The 20,340-nt window shown below is 44.8% G+C and overlaps 1 protein-coding gene across 1 annotated transcript in view; it reads right to left on the reverse strand.

Annotated features, from left to right (window-relative positions):
- Positions 1-1,839: 1,839 nt before the first annotated feature.
- Positions 1,840-20,340, reverse strand: part of LOC147990901 (uncharacterized) — a 40,321-nt gene continuing 21,820 nt past the window's right edge. Inside the window, exon 4 of the mRNA XM_087533413.1 lies at positions 1,840-2,048. Coding sequence (XP_087389539.1) covers positions 1,930-2,048 — 119 coding nt within the window. The 3' untranslated portion in view covers positions 1,840-1,929. The remainder of the gene's footprint in view (positions 2,049-20,340) is intronic.

Here is a 20,340-nt window from a genome sequence, read left to right on the forward strand (position 1 = left end):
AAGTCAGTGAGGCTTGATCAGCTCCCGTTTCTTTATCTCCTCTTTGCGCACGCGTCGGCGCCGACGCGTCCTGTGACCTCCTCTACGCTGCCTCCAGGGGCGCGTCACTCAGTGGGTTTCGCCGGCTTCCTTCTCAGTGTTGGGGTGTATACGATATTGCCAGGAGCAACCTGTAAAAGACAAGAATAGAAGGAGGGAGCCAAGCTGTCACGGCCACCATGCGTCCGCTGCCCTTCATCGGCTTGTTTTGGCTGCCGCGTCACCGCTGTGCTTCCTCGCACGTGCTGTGAGGTTACCGTCGCTGCGCCCCGTTGGCGCACGCGCCGCCGCCACGGACGCGTTTCTTCTCCTGATGTTTGTGCATATGTGAGGTCTTGCTGCCTTACTGGGTTTCCTCTACTAGGCGCGTCGTCTTCTTTTGACGCAGCCGCAAAGGGCGCATCTCCTTCGTGTGTGAGGTTCTCCTGGCCTCCCGTCTTTTCTCCCCTGGTGCGCGCCTCGTCTCCGTCGGCTACCTCGCACGCCCTTTGCCTGCGTTGCCTTCGCTAGCCTTATATAGCCAGCCCGTGGAGTTGCATGTATGGCAACCGGAGCACAGCCGCCGATTCCTTTCCTTGTAATAATTCTTCTTGACGCCCAAGTCTGTACAAAGAAACGGAAAGCCAATCTCGTACATACCTTAGATGGTTGTCGATTGGCCAGTTCCTTTCCTTTTTCTTCTATATCAACCTTCTTGAAGCACACGGGTAGCTGCAGGTGGCCGATTCCTTTGTGATTTTGCCGCAAGAAACGTGTTAGCTTTCTTTCTCACGTAGGTATTCCAGTTCAAATCCATTGATCCATCCATCGTGCTGGCCTGCTAGGTATTGTGGGTTTTTGGAGACGCTCATCGGCCGGCCGTGGATACCCGAATATGTACATATACGACGTATACATACATGGGGTATTCGGGTATGTACGCGTGCGAGCTTGCCGGTACAGAAGCATTTTAATACTATTTGTACGTGCCCAGGTTACATGCATGACATGTTAGACTTGGCTTTGAACGCATGCAATATGGAAATACTAGTGCCTGGTTTCATTGCAATGCATATACACATCTGGCCATGACCATCTGGACGTGCAAAATTTTGCCATGCACACGTACAGAGCTAAATTTAAACAAAAATCATTTAGCATGTCTGCAGTACTAGCGCTTATGGGCATATGTGTGTACATGCTCCGGGTCAATTCTGCCTCCATATATAGCCTGTAGTAAAAACTCAAAAATATATATTTAATGCAACAGTGCACAAAAACTCGTCGAACACTGGTCTAAGTACATTTGTTATTATTAAATAAAAATGCAAAGGCGTGTTAACTACAAGATGCAGCAACCAAATGTAGTCATTCATAGTGGTATTGATGAAATTGAATTGCACAGTTCATACTTGCACATATAGAACATCACGTTGTGAATAACTGGAATAAACAAGGTATACTATGAACAACCAAACATAGCATGTGAAACTGGACATATGCTAACTACAAACAACCGAACAACCAAAAAACTTTAAAAGAGGCATATGCTAGCTATAACAGGCTTAACAGCAAACAGATTTTTTTTAGAACCGGGCTTTACCCCTTTCCATTGCATAGAACGGAAATACAACCAGTTCCAACAGAAAAGTCGAGAGAAGGGAAAGAGGTAGAGCGAGTTCCATCACTACTAGGAAACCCACCACACTCGCTCGTAATCGAAACGAGTGTTATGGGGTGAAAACCTGAGTAGCACAAATTAAGTCTAGCCTATTACACTTTTTAGAAGATCAATCTAGAATAACCACAGTATCATGCCAGCCGAAGAGAACCAACTCCTCCGGGCAGAAGCAAAAGAAAGCAGACGCCTGTCTATGGCAGCCATCTCCTCATCGAGAGCGTCACGAAGCATCAGGCACCTTGGATCGGTTGCTTGGCAGCATCACACATCTTCATCAGCTGCATTGTACTCGTCCTGATCATCTCTGCTCTTGTACGTAACTCCCTGGCGGCGTCTCCTTGTTGTAAACCTATCCAGTAAACTGGAAAAGAGCACAGAGAAAACACAATCTCAAAAGGTGTCTTGATTTGTTTCTTTTCAAAAGTAGCCCGATTATCCGCCAACCAGATGGCCCAGCAAGTGGTTGCTAAGCCCAGCGTGTAGAATGTTTTCTTCCCAGGAAGAAACTTGTGACACCAAACGAAATATTGCCAATAATTCCTTGAACATTTGTGAGTGCCTAAAACCACCCCAATAGATCGCCATACTACCCTGGCCACTGGACAAGTAAAGAAGAGATGCTGGGTTGTTTCCACCTCCTTGCAAAAAGGGCAGCAAGGCTACCCTGGCCATTTTCTTTTTTTCATCACTTGCATGGTAAGTACTGCGTCTTGCGATAGCCGCCACGAAAGATTTTTTATCTTAAGAGGGATTTTAGATTTCCATATTTACTTGTAGTGGCATCCACTAAGGGGTTTTTCTAGCATCTTGTAAACTGATTTAGTGGTGAACTTGCCATTCTGGTTTAGACCCCAAAAAAATCGATCACTCTTCTCATTTAAAGGGATACTTTTAACTACAGCACGTAGGTCTTCCCACTGTTTAGACGGTTCAGGGGTAAGCCTACGTCTGAAGACAGAGGTGTTGTTAAGCTCATGTTTTTTGTCCATGGTGCTTTCTGGATGCTTACAAATCTCAAACAACCGTGGGTAATGAAGGAAATATGCCCTAGAGGCAATAATAAAGTTATTATTGATTTCCTTATTTCATGATAAATGTTTATTATTCATGCTAGAATTGTATTAACCGGAAACATAATACATGTGTGAATACATAGACAAACAGAGTGTCACTAGTATGCCTCTACTTGACTAGCTCGTTAATCAAAAATGGTTATGTTTCCTAACCATAGACAAAGGGTTGTTATTTGATTAACGGGATCACATCATTAGGAGAATGATGTGATTGACTTGACCCATTCCGTTAGCTTAGCACTCAATCGTTTAGTATGTTGCTATTGCTTTCTTCATGACTTATATATGTTCCTATGACTATGAGATTATGCAACTCCTTTTTACCGGAGGAACACTTTGTGTGCTACCAAACGTCACAACGTAACTGGGTGATTATAAAGGAGCTCTACAGGTGTCTCCAAAGGTACATGTTGGGTTGGCGTATTTCGAGATTAGGATTTGTCACTCCGATTGTCGGAGAGGTATCTCTGGGCCCTCTCGGTAATACACATCACCTAAGCCTTGCAAGCAATGCAACTAAATGAGTTAGTTGCGAGATGATGTATTACGGAACGAGTAAAGAGACTTGTCGGTAACGAGATTGAACTAGGTATTGATATACCGACGATCGAATCTCGGGCAAGTAACATACCGATGACAAAGGGAACAACGTATGTTGTTATGCGGTCTGACCGATAAAGATCTTCATAGAATATGTGGGAGCCAATATGAGCATCCAGGTTCCGCTATTGGTTATTGACCGGAGACATGTCTCGGTCATGTCTACATTGTTCACGAACCCGTAGGGCCCGCACGCTTAAGGTTTCGATGACAGTTATATTATGAGTTTATGAGTTTTGATGTACCGAAGTTGGTTCGGAGTCCCGGATATGATCACGGACATAACGAGGAGTCTCGAAATGGTCGAGACATAAAGATTGATATATTGGACGGCTATATTCGGACACCGGAAGTGTTCCGAGGAAGTTTTGGATAAAACCAGAGTACCGGGGGGTTACCGGAACCCCCCGGGGGGTTAATGGGCCTCATGGGCCTAAAGTGGAGAAGAGGAGGGGCTGCCGGGGCAGGCCGCGCGCCCCCTCTCCCCCTAGTCCGAATTGGACAAGGAGGGAGGGGCGGCGCCCCCCCCCTTTCCTTCCTCTCCACTCTTCCTTCCTTCCCCCTCTCCTACTTGGACAAGGAAAGGGAGGGGAGTCCTACTCCCGGTAGGAGTAAGACTCCTCCTGCGCGCCTCCTACTAGGGCCGGCCGCACCCCCCTTGGCTCCTTTATATACGGAGGCAGGGGCACCCCTAGACACACAAGTTGATCCATGTAATCGTTTTCTTAGCCATGTGCGGTGCCCCCTTCCACCATAATCCTCGATAATATTGTAGCGGTGATTAGGCGAAGACCTGCGACGGTAGAACATCAAGATCGTCACCACGCCGTCGTGCTGACGGAACTCTTCCCTGACACTTTGCTAGATCGGAGTCCGGGGATCGTCATCGAGCTGAACTTGTGCTAAAACTCGGAGGTGCCGTAGTTTCGGTGCTTGATCAGTCGGGCCGTGAAGATGTATGACTACATCAACCGCGTTGTGCTAACGCTTCCGCTGTCGATCTACAAGGGTACGTAGATCACACTCTCCCCTCTCGTTGCTATGCATCACCATGATCTTGTGTGTGCGTAGGAATTTTTTTGAAATTACTACGTTCCCCAACAGTGGCATCCGAGCCTAGGTTTTATGTGTTGATGTTATATGCAGGAGTAGAACACAAGTGAGTTGTGGGCGATATAAGTCATACTGCTTACTAGCATGTCATACTTTGGTTCGGCGGTATTGTTGTACGAAGCGGCCCGGACTGACATTACGCGTACGCTTACGCAAGACCGGTTCTCCCGACGTGCTTTGCACAAAGCTGGCTAGCGGGTGTCAGTTTCTCCAACTTTAGTTGAACCGAGTGTGGCTACGCCCGGTCCTTGCGAAGGTTAAAACAACACCAATTTGACAAACTATCGTTGTGGTTTTGATGCGTAGGTAAGATTGGTTCTTGCTTAAGCCCGTAGCAGCCACGTAAAACTTGCAATAACAAAGTAGAGGACGTCTAACTTGTTTTTGCAGGGGATGTTGTGATGTGATATGGTCAAGACATGATACTAAATTTTATTGTATGAGATGATCATGTTTCGTAACCGAGTTATCGGCAACTGGCAGGAGCCATATGGTTGTCGCTTTATTGTATGCAATGCAACTGCACTGTAATGCTTTACTTTATCACTAAGCGGTAGCGATAGTCGTGGAAGCATAAGATTGGCGAGACGACAATGATGCTACGATGGTGATCAAGGTGTCTCGCCGGTGACGATGGTGATCATGACGGTACTCCGGAGATGGAGATCACAAGTACAAGAAGATGATGGCCATATCATATCACTTATATTGATTGCATGTGATGTTTATCTTTTATGCATCTTATCTTGCTTTGATTGACGGTAGCATTATAAGATGATCTCTCACTAAATTTCAAGATAAAAGTGTTCTCCCTGAGTATGCACCGTTGCCAAAGTTCGTCGTGCCCAGACACCACGTGATGATCGGGTGTGATAAGCTCTACGTCCATCTACAACGGGTGCAAGCCAGTTTTGCACACGCGGAATACTCAGGTTAAACTTGACGAGCCTAGCATATGCAGATATGGCCTCGAAACACTGAGACCGAAAGGTCGAGCATGAATCATATAGTAGATATGATCAACATAGCGATGTTCACCATTGAAAACTACTCCATTTCACGTGATGATCGGTTATGGTTTAGTTGATTTGGATCACGTAATCACTTAGAAGATTAGAGGGATGTCTTTCTAAGTGGGAGTTCTTAAGTAATATGATTAATTGAACTTAAATTTATCATGAACTTAGTACCTGATAGTATCTTGCTTGTTTATGTTTGATTGTAGATAGATGGCCCATGTTGTTGTTCCGTTGAATTTTAATGCGTTCCTTGAGAAAGCAAAGTTGAAAGATGATGGTAGCAATTACACGGACTGGGTCCGTAACTTGAGGATGATCTTCATTGCTGCACAGAAGAATTACGTCCTAGAAGCACCGCTGGGTGCCAGGCCTGCTGCTGGAGCAACACCAGATGTTATGAACGTCTGGCAGAGCAAAGCTGATGACTACTCGATAGTTCAGTGTGCCATGCTTTACGGCTTAGAAGAGGGACTTCAACGACGTTTTGAACGTCATGGAGCATATGAGATGTTCCAGTAGTTGAAGTTAATATTTCAAGCAAATGCCCGGATTGAGAGATATGAAGTCTCCAATAAGTTCTATAGCTGCAAGATGGAGGAGAACAGTTCTGTCAGTGAGCATATACTCAAAATGTCTGGGTATAATAATCACTTGATTCAATTGGGAGTTAATCTTCCAGATGATTGCGTCATTGACAGAATTCTCCAATCACTGCCACCTAGCTACAAGAGCTTCGTGATGAACTATAATATGCAAGGGATGAATAAGACTATTCCCGAGCTCTTCGCAATGCTAAAAGCTGCGGAGGTAGAAATCAAAAAGGAGCATCAAGTGTTGATGGTCAACAAGACCACTGGTTTCAAGAAAAAGGGCAAAGGGAAGAAGAAGGGGAACTTCAAAAGGAATAGCAAGCAAGTTGCTGCTCAAAAGAAGAAACCCAAATCTGGACCTAAGCCTGAAACTGAGTGCTTCTACTGCAAGCAGACTGGTCACTGGAAACGGAACTGCCTGAAGTATTTGGCGGATAAGAAGGATGGCAAGGTGAACAAAGGTATATGTGATATACATGTTATTGATGTGTACCTTACTAGAGCTCGAAGTAGCACCTGGGTATTTGATACTGGTTCTGTTGCTAATATTTGCAACTCGAAACAGGGACTACGGATTAAGCGAACACTGGCGAAGGACGATGTGATGATGCGCGTGGGAAATGGTTCCAAAGTCGATGTGATCGCGATCGGCACGCTACCTCTACATCTACCATCGGGATTAGTATTAGACCTAAATAATTGTTATTTCGTGCCAGCGTTGAGCATGAACATTATATCTGGATCTTGTTTGATGCGAGACGGTTATTCATTTAAATTAGAGAATAATGGTTGTTCTATTTATATGAGTAATATCTTTTATGGTCATGCACCCTTGAAGAATGGTCTATTTTTGATGAATCTCGATAGTAGTGATACACATATTCATAATGTTGAAGCCAAAAGATGCAGAGTTGATAATGATAGTGCAACTTATTTGTGGCACTGCCGTTTAGGTCATATCAGTGTAAAACGCACGAAGAAACTCCATACTGATGGACTTTTGGAACCACTTGATTATGAATCACTTGGTACTTGCGAACCGTGCCTCATGGGCAAGATGACTAAAACACCGTTCTCCGGTACTATGGAGAGAGCAACAGATTTGTTGGAAATCATACATACAAATGTATGTGGTCCAATGAATGTTGAAGCTCGTGGCGGATATCATTATTTTCTCACCTTCACAGATGATTTAAGAAGATATGGGTATATCTACTTAATGAAACATAAGTCTGAAACATTTGAAAAGTTCAAAGAATTTCAGAGTGAAGTTGAAAATCATCGTAACAAGAAAATAAAGTTTCTACGATCTGATCGTGGAGGAGAATTTTTGAGTTACGAGTTTGGTCTACATTTGAAACAATGCGGAATAGTTCCGCAACTCACGCCACCTGGAACACCACAGCGTAATGGTGTGTCCGAACGTCGTAATCGTACTTTACTTGATATGGTGCGATCTATGATGTCTCTTACAGATTTACCGCTATCGTTTTGGGGTTATGCTCTAGAGACAGCCACATTCACGTTAAATAGGGCACCATCAAAATCCGTTGAGACGACGCCTTATGAACTGTGGTTTGGCAAGAAACCAAAGTTGTCATTTCTAAAAGTTTGGGGCTGCGATGCTTATGTGAAGAAACTTCAACCTGATAAGCTCGAACCCAAATCAGAGAAATGTGTCTTCATAGGATACCCAAAAGAGACTGTTGGGTACACCTTCTATCACAGATCCGAAGGCAAGACATTTGTCACTAAGAATGGATCCTTTCTGGAGAAGGAGTTTCTCTCGAAAGAAGTGAGTGGGAGGAAAGTAGAACTTGATGAGGTAGCTGTACCTGCTCCCTTATTGGAAAGTAGTACATCGCAGAAACAGGTTTCTGTGACACCTACACCAATTAGTGAGGAAGCTAATGATAATGATCATGAAACTTCAGAACAAGTTACTACTGAACCTCGTAGATCAACCAGAGTAAGATCCGCACCAGAGTGGTACGGTAATCCTGTTCTGGAAGTCATGCTACTAGATCATGATGAACCTACGAACTATGAAGAAGCGATGGTGAGCCCAGATTCCGCAAAAATGGCTCGAAGCCATGAAATCTGAGATGGGATCCATGTATGAAAACAAAGTATGGACTTTGATTGACTTGCCCAATGATCGGCAAGCAATTGATAATAAATGGATCTTCAAGAAGAAGACTGGCGCTGACGGTAATGTTACTATCTACAAAGCTCGACTTGTTGCAAAAGGTTTTCGACAAGTTCAAGGGATTGACTATGATGAGACCTTCTCACCCGTAGCGATGCTTAAGTCTGTCCGAATCATGTTAGCAATTGCCGCATTTTATGATTATGAAATTTGGCAGATGGATGTCAAAACTGCATTCCTGAATGGATTTCTGGAAAAAGAGTTATATATGATGCAGCCGGAAGGTTTTGTCGATCCAAAGGGAGCTAACAAAGTGTGCAAGCTCCAGCGATCCATTTATGGACTGGTGCAAGCCTCTCGGAGTTGGAATAAACACTTTGATAGTGTGATCAAAGCATTTGGTTTTGTGCAGACTTTTGGAGAAGCCTGTATTTACAAGAAAGTGAGTGGGAGCTCTGTAGCATTTCTGATATTATATGTAGATGACATATTACTAATCGGAAATGATATAGAATTTCTGGATAGCATAAAGGGATACTTGAATAAGAGTTTTTCAATGAAAGACCTCGGTGAAGCTGCTTACATATTAGGCATTAAGATCTATAGAGATAGATCAAGACGCTTAATTGGACTTTCACAAAGCACATACCTTGTCAAAGTTTTGAAAAAGTTTAAAATGGATCAAGCAAAGAAAGGATTCTTGCCTGTGTTACAAGGTGTGAAATTGAGTAAGACTCAATGCCCGACCAATGCAGAAGATAGAGAGAAAATGAAAGGTGTTCCCTATGCTTCAGCCATAGGCTCTATCATGTATGCAATGCTGTGTACCAGACCTGATGTGTGTCTTGCTATAAGTCTAGTAGGGAGGTACCAAAGTAATCCAGGAGTGGATCACTGGACAGTGGTCAAGAACATCCTGAAATACCTGAAAAGGACTAAGGATATGTTTCTCATATATGGAGGTGAAAAAGAGCTCATCGTAAATGGTTACGTTGATGCAAGCTTTGACAGTGATCCGGACGATTCTAAATCGCAAACCGGATACATATTTACATTAAACGGTGGAGCTGTCAGTTGGTGCAGTTCTAAACAAAGCGTTGTGGCGGGATCTACATGTGAAGCGGAGTACATAGCTGCTTCGGAAGCAGCAAACGAAGGAGTCTGGATGAAGGAGTTCATATCCGATCTAGGTGTCATACCTAGTGCATCGGGTCCAATGAAAATCTTTTGTGACAATACTGGTGCAATTGCCTTGGCAAAGGAATCCAGATTTCACAAGAGAACTGTAACGCGCCGAGACCGATGTGCCAGGTGTCGTCCAGTTATTCGCTGTTGTTGTCTTGTCATTGCTTGCGTGTCATGCATTGCATATCATGTCATCATGTGCATTTCATTTGCATACGTGTTCGTCTCATGCATCCGAGCATTTTCCCCGTTGTCCGTTTTGCATTTCGGTGCTCCGTTCTCCTCCGGTGGTCATTTCTACCTTATTCTCGTGTGTGTGGATTAAACATTTCTGGATTGGACCGAGACTTGTCATGCGGCCTTGGTTTACTACCGGTAGACCGCCTGTCAAGTTTCGTACCATTTGGACTTCGTTTGATACTCCAACGGTTAACCGAGGGACCGAAAAGGCCTCGTGTGTGTTGCAGCCCAACACCCCTCCAATTTGGCCCAAAACCCACCTAAACCTGCTCCATCATCTAGACGTTCGATCACGATCGCGTGGCTGAAAACCGCACCTCATTTGGACTCTCCTAGCTCCTCCTATGCCTATAAATAGGTCCTCCCCCGAAATCCTCGCGCAAACCCTAGCCCCCTCTCTCCCCTCACCCGCCGGACATCTTCCCGCCGACGGACATTGTCCGCCCGCCGTGTCCGCCGCCACGTGGCAGCCGCCCATACGCCGCGCGCCTCGCCCCACTTCGCCGGCCCGGGAGGCCCAGGGAGGGCCCCCGAGGCCCGTTGCCGCCGCCGCCCGCGCTCGTCTCCACCTCCGGCGACCGGACGCCGCCAGCCGCCGCGCGCCACCGCCCGCCGCCGCCTCGCCACCCTTCTTCGCCGGCGCCGCGCCACGCTCCGTGCCGGCTGGCCGCGCTTCCCCCGCCGCCTCTCCGACTCCCTGTCGGCCGGATCCGGTGAGGTCCGGCCCGGGAGCACCTCGCCGCCGTTCGTCCCGCTCCGACCACCTTCGATTCCGGCAGTCCTCAATCCGCGTGCCCCGATCCAGATCCGGTGAACAGTAAACCCTAGGTCGTTTTTTCTTCTAAGTCCCTAAATTTTCAGATCCATGTGCTCATGTTCATAGCATCATATCTCCTCATCCGTAGCTCCGATTTGGGCATATAACATATCAAAATGTTCATCTCAAAGAGTACATCATTTCATTCCATTGCATTATTTTCATTTGAGCTCATCTTGATGCCCGAAATGCTGTTAGAAGAGTGCTAGTTGAATTAATTGTCAGATCTGCTGCATCATTTAGCTATTTGTCATTTTTGCCATGATTGATGTGTGCATGATATGCCCATGAGCTCTACATATGTTTTGTTAAGGGTTTTGTCATCTTTCCAGAGGTGCAACCCATGTATTTTTGTGATGTGTGTGGTGACTGTTACAAGCTTGCAAAGTGAGGCACTTGGTAGTGCTGATTTCAGGGACTTAGCATTTCCACTAAGTCCTTGATCTGTTTATTTCATGATGCCATATATTCATGTTGTTTCCTAGTGATCCGTGCCTCTTTTGAGGATGATCAGTAAGGATGTTTTGTTAACTTGTAGTGCTCTATCCATCCATGTCTTTGTTTGCAATTATGGAGCACCCTAGCTTGAGCCAATCGAGCTCTACTTTTGCTACTTTGTGAATCTGGGCAGATTGTCTACTTGTTAGCGATTTTGCCGAGGATGTTATAGTTGATCCGTGCATACTATGCTATTGTTCTTGCCATGTCTAGCTTGCATTTTGTGTATTCTTGATGGGTGTATGCTTAGATGGTCATGACTTGCTCCGTAGTGAGTGCATCGAGCTCGTATACATGCCTACTTGATATCTGTTTTCAGCATGCTCTAGTTTTCACCAAGTCTGAGAACTGATTATGTTTTTGCCATGTTCACATGCTTGCAATGTGTTTTCTGATCCCTTTTGGCTCAAGGTCACTAAGGGACTTTTGTTAAGCTCTTTGAGTAGCTCCATGCCATGCTTTACTTTGCCATGTTCAGGCCCTGTCGCATATAGTTTTCATGCTCCGAATAGTGCTATCTGATCTGAAATTCCAGACAAGTGTTAATTTCACTAAGTCTGAAATCTGTTTGCCATATGCATTTTTCCATGCTTGTTTGAACCTGTTAATGGATGAATTGGCCGTAGCTCAGTGCTAGACTTTTGTTAAGCTTCTTGAATGCATCCCTGCCTTGTATTTTTTTGCCATGTTTGAGTGCTGTAGCATGTTCATCTCATTGCATTTAGATGGCTACTTGCTGTAAATCGCAGACCGGCGTCATATTTGAATCGCTTGCCATTTCCAAACCGTAACTCCGATTCCGGCGTTCTTTATATCGTTTTCAAGCGATTTCATCACACCTTTCCAGTGGCACACTTGGATTTCCAAGTTGAGGCCAGGTTCATTCATTCCTTGTCGAATCATGCATATGCATCGCATACCGCATCTCGCATATCATACCATGTTCATGTGTCGGTTGTTTACTATGTGGTGTGCTTCTTTTCCGGTGTTTGCTTCTTCGGGTTGGTTTCGATAACGTCGCATTTGTGAGGACCCGTTCGTCTACATCTGTTTGTCTTCTTCATGGACTCGTTCTTCTTCCTTGCGGGATCTCAGGCAAGATGATCATACCCTCGAAATCACTTCTATCTTTGCTTGCTTAGTTGCTCGCTCTTTTGCTATGCCTATGCTGCGATACCTACCACTTGATTATCATGCCTCCCATATTGTTGAACCAAGCCTCTAACCCACCTTGTCCTAGCAAACCGTTGATTGGCTATGTTACCGCTTTGCTCAGCCCCTCTTATAGCGTTGTTAGTTGCAGGTGAAGATTGAAGTTTGTTCCTTGTTGGAACATGGAGATGTTGTTCCTTGTTGGAACATGTTTACTTGTTGGGATATCACAATATATATTATTTAATTAATGCATCTATATACTTGGTAAAGGGTGGAAGGCTCGGCCGTATGCCTGGTGTTTTGTTCCACTCTTGCCACCCTAGTTTCCGTCATATCGGTGTCATGTTCCCGGATTTTGCTTCCCTTACGCGGTTGGGCTATAATGGGAACCCCTTGATAGTTCGCCTTGAATAAAACTCCTCCAGCGATGCCCAACATTGGTTTTACCATTTGCCACCTAGCCTTTTATTTTCCTTTGGGAGTCGCGCTCCTGCGGGTCATCATTATTTTAACCCCCCCGGGCCAGTGCTCCTCTGAGTGTTGGTCCAACCGAGCGATGTCCGGGGCTACCAGGGGCAACTCTGGGCTGGCCTACCCGACGTCTTGCTCATCCGGTGTGCCCTAAGAACGAGATATGTGCAGCTCCTATCGGGATTTGTCGGCACATCTGGGTGGTGTTGCTGGACTTGTTTTACCATTGTCGAGGATGTCTTGTAGACCCGGGATACCGAGCCTGATCGGAATGTCTCGGGAGGAGCTCTATTCCTTCGTTGACCGTGAGAGCTTGTGATGGGCTAAGTTGGGACACCCCTGCAGGGATTTGAACTTTCGAAAGCCGTGCCCGCGGTTATGGGCAGATGGGAATTTGTTAATGTCCGGTTGTAGATAACTTGAACCTTAACTTAATTAAAATACATCAACCGCGTGTGTAACCATGATGGTCTCTTCTCGATCGAGTCCGGGAAGTGAACACGGTGTTGGAGTTATGCTTGACGTAGGTTGTTTTAGGATCACTTCTTGATCATAATCTTATCGACCGTGCTTTGCCTTCTCTTCTCGCTCTCATTTGCGTATGTTAGCCACCATATATGCTAGTCGCTTGCTGCAGCTCCACCTCATACCTTTTACCTTACCCATAAGCTTAAATAGTCTTGATCGCGAGGGTGCGAGATTGCTGAGTCCCTGTGGCTCACAGATACTTCCAAAACCAGTTTGCAGGTGCCGATGAGACCGTGTAGTTGATGCAACCAAGCTCAGGAGGAGCTCGACGAAGATCTTGTCCTTTGTGATGTTTCGTTCTAGTTGGTCAGTAGTGGAGCCTAGTTGGGGTCGATCGGGGACCTTTGTCGCATTTGGGGTTCTTCTTTTATTTTGGTTCTGTAGTCGGACCTTGATTGTATCTGGATGATGTAATGCTTTATTCATGTAATTGTGTGAAGTGGCGGTTGTAAGCCAACTATGTATCTCTTTCCCTTATGTATTACATGGGTTGTGTGAAGATTACCTCACTTGCAACATTGCTTTCAATGCGGTTATGCCTCTAAGTCGTGCTTCGACACGTGGGAGATATAGCCGCATCGAGGGCGTTACAAGTTGGTATCAGAACCTTCCCCGACCTTAGGAGCCCCATTGCTTGATCATTTTTAGCAGCCGTTGTTGTGTCTAGAAAAATGTTTTGAGTCAGTTAGGAATTATATATCGGAGAGTTTAGGAATTCTTTTTACTTCCCAGTCTCCTCATCGCTCTGGTAAGGCATCCTGACGTAGAGTTTTGACTCTTCTCTTTTTCAAATTTCACTAAAAACAATTTTAGGATCATGCGGGTATCTTGGAATCGTTCCGATGGTTTTATGACGAGAACATTGTCTTGGTGCCTCCTGTCAGGGGTTTTGTGGAAGTGTCCCGGGGAGTTGAGCTCTGAGGTGTTGTCGTCATAATTTTATCGTTGCAGTTCTGGAATACCTGAGTTTAGTACGCCGACATCAAAAATCTCTTTTATGCAGTTCGTTGGTGAGATAACCTCGACGCCACCCAGTACTGGGGCGGGAGTTCGGGAGTATCGCCATAACTTGTATAACGGATGCTTTTCGAAGGTTGAGGTAGATGATTTCTGAGGGTTTCTTGGTTATGTGTTGAAGGATGGATACAGCTGGATGTAGGATTTGCTAGTTTTGGGTGAGATATTATGCTTCCCCTGTATCCCCAACACCCGATTGCATAACTGGAAAGGTTCGGGAGTTTCATAGGTGGGAATTCAAGTAGCTCTTAGGATATCTTTCCGACAGATGTACGATATGAAATTGGGGTTCGACGTCTAGTGGTCCGCCTATTCACGGTTGGTTTTACAGTGGTCTCGTTGTGTCTTAAAGAGTCCTTGGCTATGCCGACTCGGGGACGCTTCGTATGTCATGTGCACTGCCTTGTACATGATGGTGCTGTACGATCGAGCCCGTGTAGGCCCCACCACGAAAACTTCGGACGAAATCTCTATCATATGTTTGTTCCGGCTTATTCTGCAAGCCAATCCTTTGTTTTTGTTTTGAGCTGTGGTATTCGAGTTGCTTTGAAGTCAAGTGTTGATTCCATACCTTTCCCCAAATGGTGTTCTCATACTCCGATGTGAATACCAATCCTTCTTGATCATCCAGATTGTCTTGTCAATCCTTTTCAACCGGTGTGTTTCTCTTCAAGTGAATCCGTTCGTTTCAACATCCGCTTGATCAAGTATCAGTTCTTCTCAACAGTGTTTGTTTCATCCGTCTCCAAGTTGTCTTTGTTTTCCCACCCACCCACCCTTTTTCTTCGAGGACTCAGTTTTCTTAATCAAATATCCATTTTATTCATGTGAAGTCTCTTCGTTCTTTTTCAGTCAATGTTCGTATGCGGTGATTGTCATGAAGATCCTAACGGAGCTTCTAGTTTATCATTCTTTGTTCTTTTATCTTCTCCGGTGGAACCAATTCAACTGTTGAAGATCATATCATTTCCTCGTTTCAAATGTCTGCTCTTGTCGGTTCACCTCATAATCATTCCCCGCTTGCTATTCATCTGTTCCGTCATGCTTAAGATATCTCGAAGATTCGTGTTTCCACTCTGCTTTCATTCAAGCTATTTCGAGGTCCTATCGTATTCAAGCCTTTTATTCAACCGGTGCAATCTCTCTTTTCAAGTAATCGTTCAACGGTGTATCTTTTGAGTGGGCCCTAATCCACAGGTCTTTTCCCAGGATCTTACCTGACTCTTCCTATTTTCCCGGAGCTATCCTCAAAAATTTCTTTTCAAAGTTTGACGTAAGTATGATTTATCATCAGTTAAATGTCTTTCTCCAAGATTCTTTAAATTCATTTCATTGTTGACTCAACTTTTATATTCTTATTTATTCCGGTGCCTCAATAATTCTTGGTAGTGTTTCTCGTTGTCATTCTCATCTTTTGAAGACCGAAGAAGAGTTTCTCTTTAATCTTTCTCCATTCTCTTCAAGATTTTTGATTCCAGCTTGTTGCCATCCTCTCGTAATTGTTTTGATCCTGAGAATTCTTTTCACCTATCCGGAGTAATTCAAGAGTCTTCTCAGTTTGTTATCCGGAGTCCATCAATTCAGATTTATTAATTCTCAGCTTTCAGTTATCATTCTCCAATCTTACAGGTGCTTCATTCAAGTGATCTCTAATCAGTTTGTGATCCCTTTGTTCTCATGTATCTAAATCCTCTCAAGCATCTTCGTTCATTTCATAATTCTTCCCGGTGTTCTTTATCTTTTCCTCGATCATTTTAATTCTTACGGTGGTTCTTCCAAGATTTTTGTCTTCCTTCGTTTATCATATTAATTCTTTTGTTGTTTCATTCTACCGGTGGTTCTTTGAATACCTTCTCAAGTTTGACTTATATCTCTCTTAATCCTTTCTACGAGAATAAGTAATATGCCAAATCCATTGCTTGTCATCAATTTAATGGGTGAAGGATAAGAATAATGTAATTTTTATTCTTGTTTCATCGAGTATATTCAATTTTTTATTACGGAGGCTCATCAAATTCTCGGTTTCACTTGATTCATCTTTTCTTTTCCGGAGCTCCAAGTTTCAACTTATCTCGTCGCAGAGCTCTTCCAATCATCGCAAGGTTTCACCTTGTGTTTTCAACTTCTCTTTCTTGTCGTTACCCTTTGTTACCGGAGTTCTTCATGGAGGCTCTACATGATGTTTCATAAAGTATTTAATTCCATCTCGAAGTTTTCATTGAGATTCTTTTCTAAGGAGCTCAAGCATTCTTCATCTTGCAATCCGGAGTGCAATTGTTCCCCCTTATCTTTTGAGATGGTGTTATGTCTTTCTTGACAATGTCCCTTCATGTTTCATGATTCGCAAGTTGTCAAGTATGAGATAGTTTAAACCCATCAAGTCCTTCGAGCATGAGCTCTTCTCAATCCATCAACCTCTTCATTGAAGTTATCTTGGATTATATTTCACCTAAAGCTTTCCCTAAGGATTGTTGCTAATTATGGTGCTTATAAATGACCCAACTTCTTCTTTTATCCTCCCGATGATATAGCTTCTCGTATTCTTGTTGATATCAATCCAATCCATTGTTTTCCGTTAGTGGCAGAATTTCACCTCATAATTTTGAGATGTCTTCTATAAGTCCATATCAAGCTTATTCTTTTCGTTGTTGGTTTTCCAACAACTCCGGTCTAGTATTTGTTGTAAGTGTGCTCTCTCAAGATCGTGTTCCCCTACGTTCATTCCATTCCATTCTTACTTTTGTTCCGGAGGCATTGTGATGTTGCTCTGTTCAACCCATCTTCTTGTTTTGTTAGGACCGTGTTCTTTTCGTGATTATCCATTTAACCAGAGTGTTCTGTCCTTTTTGCTCAAGTTCTTTCGCCTTCTCAAGCCTTGCATCCCTTCTCAACCGGAGTGCTGCCCAAAGTTGTTCTTCCTTGTTCCTCTTTGCTTACAGAGTATTTTCAACTTGATTTATCTCTGTTCTATTCTTTTCTCTAAATGGCTTAACCTTTTAAAGGTTCTTCGGTCTCACTCGTTTGTCAAAGAAGCAACTTGGTTTACCTCTTCTCTTTCTCTTCCGTTGTCCCTCCGGTGCCATTCTAGATCTCGGGACGAGATCCTCTCGTAGTGGTGGAGTGTTGTAACGCCCCGAGACCGATGTGCCAGGTGTCGTCCAGTTATTCGCTGTTGTTGTCTTGTCATTTCTTGCGTGTCATGCATTGCATATCATGTCATCATGTGCATTTCATTTGCATACATGTTCGTCTCATGCATCCGAGCATTTTCCCCGTTGTCCGTTTTGCATTCCGGCGCTCCGTTCTCCTCCGGTGGTCATTTCTACCTTCTTCTCGTGTGTGTGGATTAAACATTTCCGGATTGGACCGAGACTTGTCATGTGGCCTTGGTTTACTACCGGTAGACCGCCTGTCAAGTTTCGTACCATTTAGACTTCGTTTGATACTCCAACGGTTAACCGAGGGACCGAAAAGGCCTCGTGTGTGTTGCAGCCCAACACCCCTCCAATTTGTTCCAAAACCCACCTAAACCTGCTCCATCATCTAGAGCGTTCGATCACGATCGCGTGGCCCAAAACCGCACCTCATTTGGACTCTCCTAGCTCCTCCTATGCCTATAAATAGGTCCTCCCACGAAATCCTCGCGCAAACCCTAGCCCCCTCTCTCCCCTCACCTGCCGGACATCTTCCCGCCGACGGACATTGTCCGCCCGCCGTGTCCGCCGCCACGTGGCAGCCGCCCATACGCCGCGCGCCTCGCCCCACTTCGTCGGCCCGGGAGGCCCAGGGAGGGCCCCCGAGGCCCGTTGCCGCCGCCGCCCGCGCTTGTCTCCACCTCCGGCGACCGGACGCCGCCGCCCGCCGCTGCCTCGCCGCCCTTCTTCGCTGGCTCCGTGCCGGCCGGCCGCGCCTCCCCCGCCGCCTCTCCGACTCCCTGCCGGCCGGATCCAGTGAGGTCCGGCCCGGGAGCACCTCGCCGCCGTTCGTCCCGCTCCGGCCACCTTCGATTCTGGCGGTCCACGATCCGCGTGCCCCAATCCAGATCCGGTGAACAGTAAACCCTAGGTCGTTTTTTTTTCTTCTAAGTCCCTAAATTTTCAAATCCATGTGCTCATGTTCATAGCATCGTATCTCCTCATCCGTAGCTCCGATTTGGGCATATAGCATATCAAAATGTTCACCTCAGAGAGTACATCATTCCATTGCATCATTTTCATTTGAGCTCATCTTGATGCCCGAAATGCTGTTAGAAGAGTGCTAGTTGAGTTAATTGTCAGATCTGCTGCATCATTTAGCTATTTGTCATATTTGCCATGATTGATGTGTGCGTGATATGCCCATGAACTCTACATATGTTTTGTTAAGGGTTTTTTCATCTTTCCATAGGTGCAACCCATGTATTTTTCTGATGTGTGTGGTGAATATTACAAGCTTGCAAAGTGAGGCACTTGGTAGTGCTGATTTCAGGGACTTAGCATTTCCACTAAGTCCTTGATCTGTTTATTTCATGATGCCATATGTTCATGTTGTTTCCTAGTGATCCGTGCCTCTTTTGAGGATGATCATAAGGATGTTTTGTTAATCTTGTAGTGCTCTATCCATCCATGTCTTTGTTTGCAATTATGGAACACCCTAGCTTGAGTCAATCGAGCTCTACTTTTGCTACTTTGTGAATCTGGGCAGATTGTCTACTTGTTAGCGATTTTGTCGAGGATGTTATAGTTGATTCGTGCATGCTATGCTATTGTTCTTGCCATGTCTAGCTTGAATTTTGTGTATTCTTGATGGGTGTATGCTTAGATGGTCATGACTTGCTCCGTAGTGAGTGCATCGAGCTCGTATACATGCCTACTTGATATCTGTTTTCAGCATGCTCCAGTTTTCACCAAGTCTGAGAACTGATTATGTTTTTGCCATGTTCACATGCTTGCAATGTGTTTTCTGATCCCTTTTGGCTCAAGGTCACTAAGGGACTTTTGTTAAGCTCTTTGAGTAGCTCCATGCCATGCTTTACTTTGCCATGTTCAGGCCCTGTCGCATATAGTTTTCATGCTCCGAATAGTGCTATCTGATCTGAAATTCCAGACAAGTGTTAATTTCACTAAGTCTGAAATCTGTTTGCCATATGCATTTTTCCATGCTTGTTTGAACCTGTTAATGGATGAATTGGCCGTAGCTCAGTGCTAGACTTTTGTTAAGCTTCTTGAATGCATCCTTGCCTTGTATTTTGTTGCCATGTTTGAGTGCTGTAGCATGTTCATCTCATTGCATTTAGATGGCTACTTGCTGTAAATCGCAGACCGGCGTCATATTTGAATCGCTTGCCATTTCCAAACTGTAACTCCGATTCCGGCGTTCTTTATATTGTTTTCAAGCGATTTCATCACACCTTTCCAGTGCCACACTTGGATTTCCAAGTTGAGGCCAGGTTCATTCATTCCTTGTCGAATCATGCATATGCATCGCATACCGCATCTCGCATATCATACCATGTTCATGTGTCGGTTGTTTACTATGTGGTGTGCTTCTTTTCCGGTGTTTGCTTCTTCAGGTTGGTTCCGATAACGTCGCGTTTGTGAGGACCTGTTCGTCTACGTCCGTTTGTCTTCTTCATGGACTCGTTCTTCTTCCTTGCGGGATCTCAGGCAAGATGATCATACCCTCGAAATCACTTCTATCTTTGCTTGCTTAGTTGCTCGCTCTTTTGCCTATGCTGCGATACCTACCACTTGCTTATCATGCCTCCCATATTGTTGAACCAAGCCTCTAACCCACCTTGTCCTACCAAACTGTTGATTGGCTATGTTACCGCTTTGCTCAGCCCCTCTTATAGCGTTGTTAGTTGCAGGTGAAGATTGAAGTTTGTTCCTTGTTGGAACATGGAGATGTTGTTCCTTGTTGGAACATGTTTACTTGTTGGGATATCACAATATATCTTATTTAATTAATGCATCTATATACTTGGTAAAGGGTGGAAGGCTCGGCCGTATGCCTGGTGTTTTGTTCCACTCTTGCCGCCCTAGTTTCCGTCATATCGGTGTTATGTTCCCGGATTTTGCGTCCCTTACGCGGTTGGGGTATAATGGGAACCCCTTGACAGTTCGCCTTGAATAAAACTCCTCCAGCAATGCCCAACATTGGTTTTACCATTTGCCACCTAGCCTTTTATTTTTCCTTGGGAGTCGC

Source organism: Triticum urartu, chromosome 1A (assembly GCF_056163025.1).
Source record: "Triticum urartu cultivar PI428250 chromosome 1A, HENAU_Tu73, whole genome shotgun sequence".
NCBI lineage: Eukaryota > Viridiplantae > Streptophyta > Magnoliopsida > Poales > Poaceae > Triticum > Triticum urartu.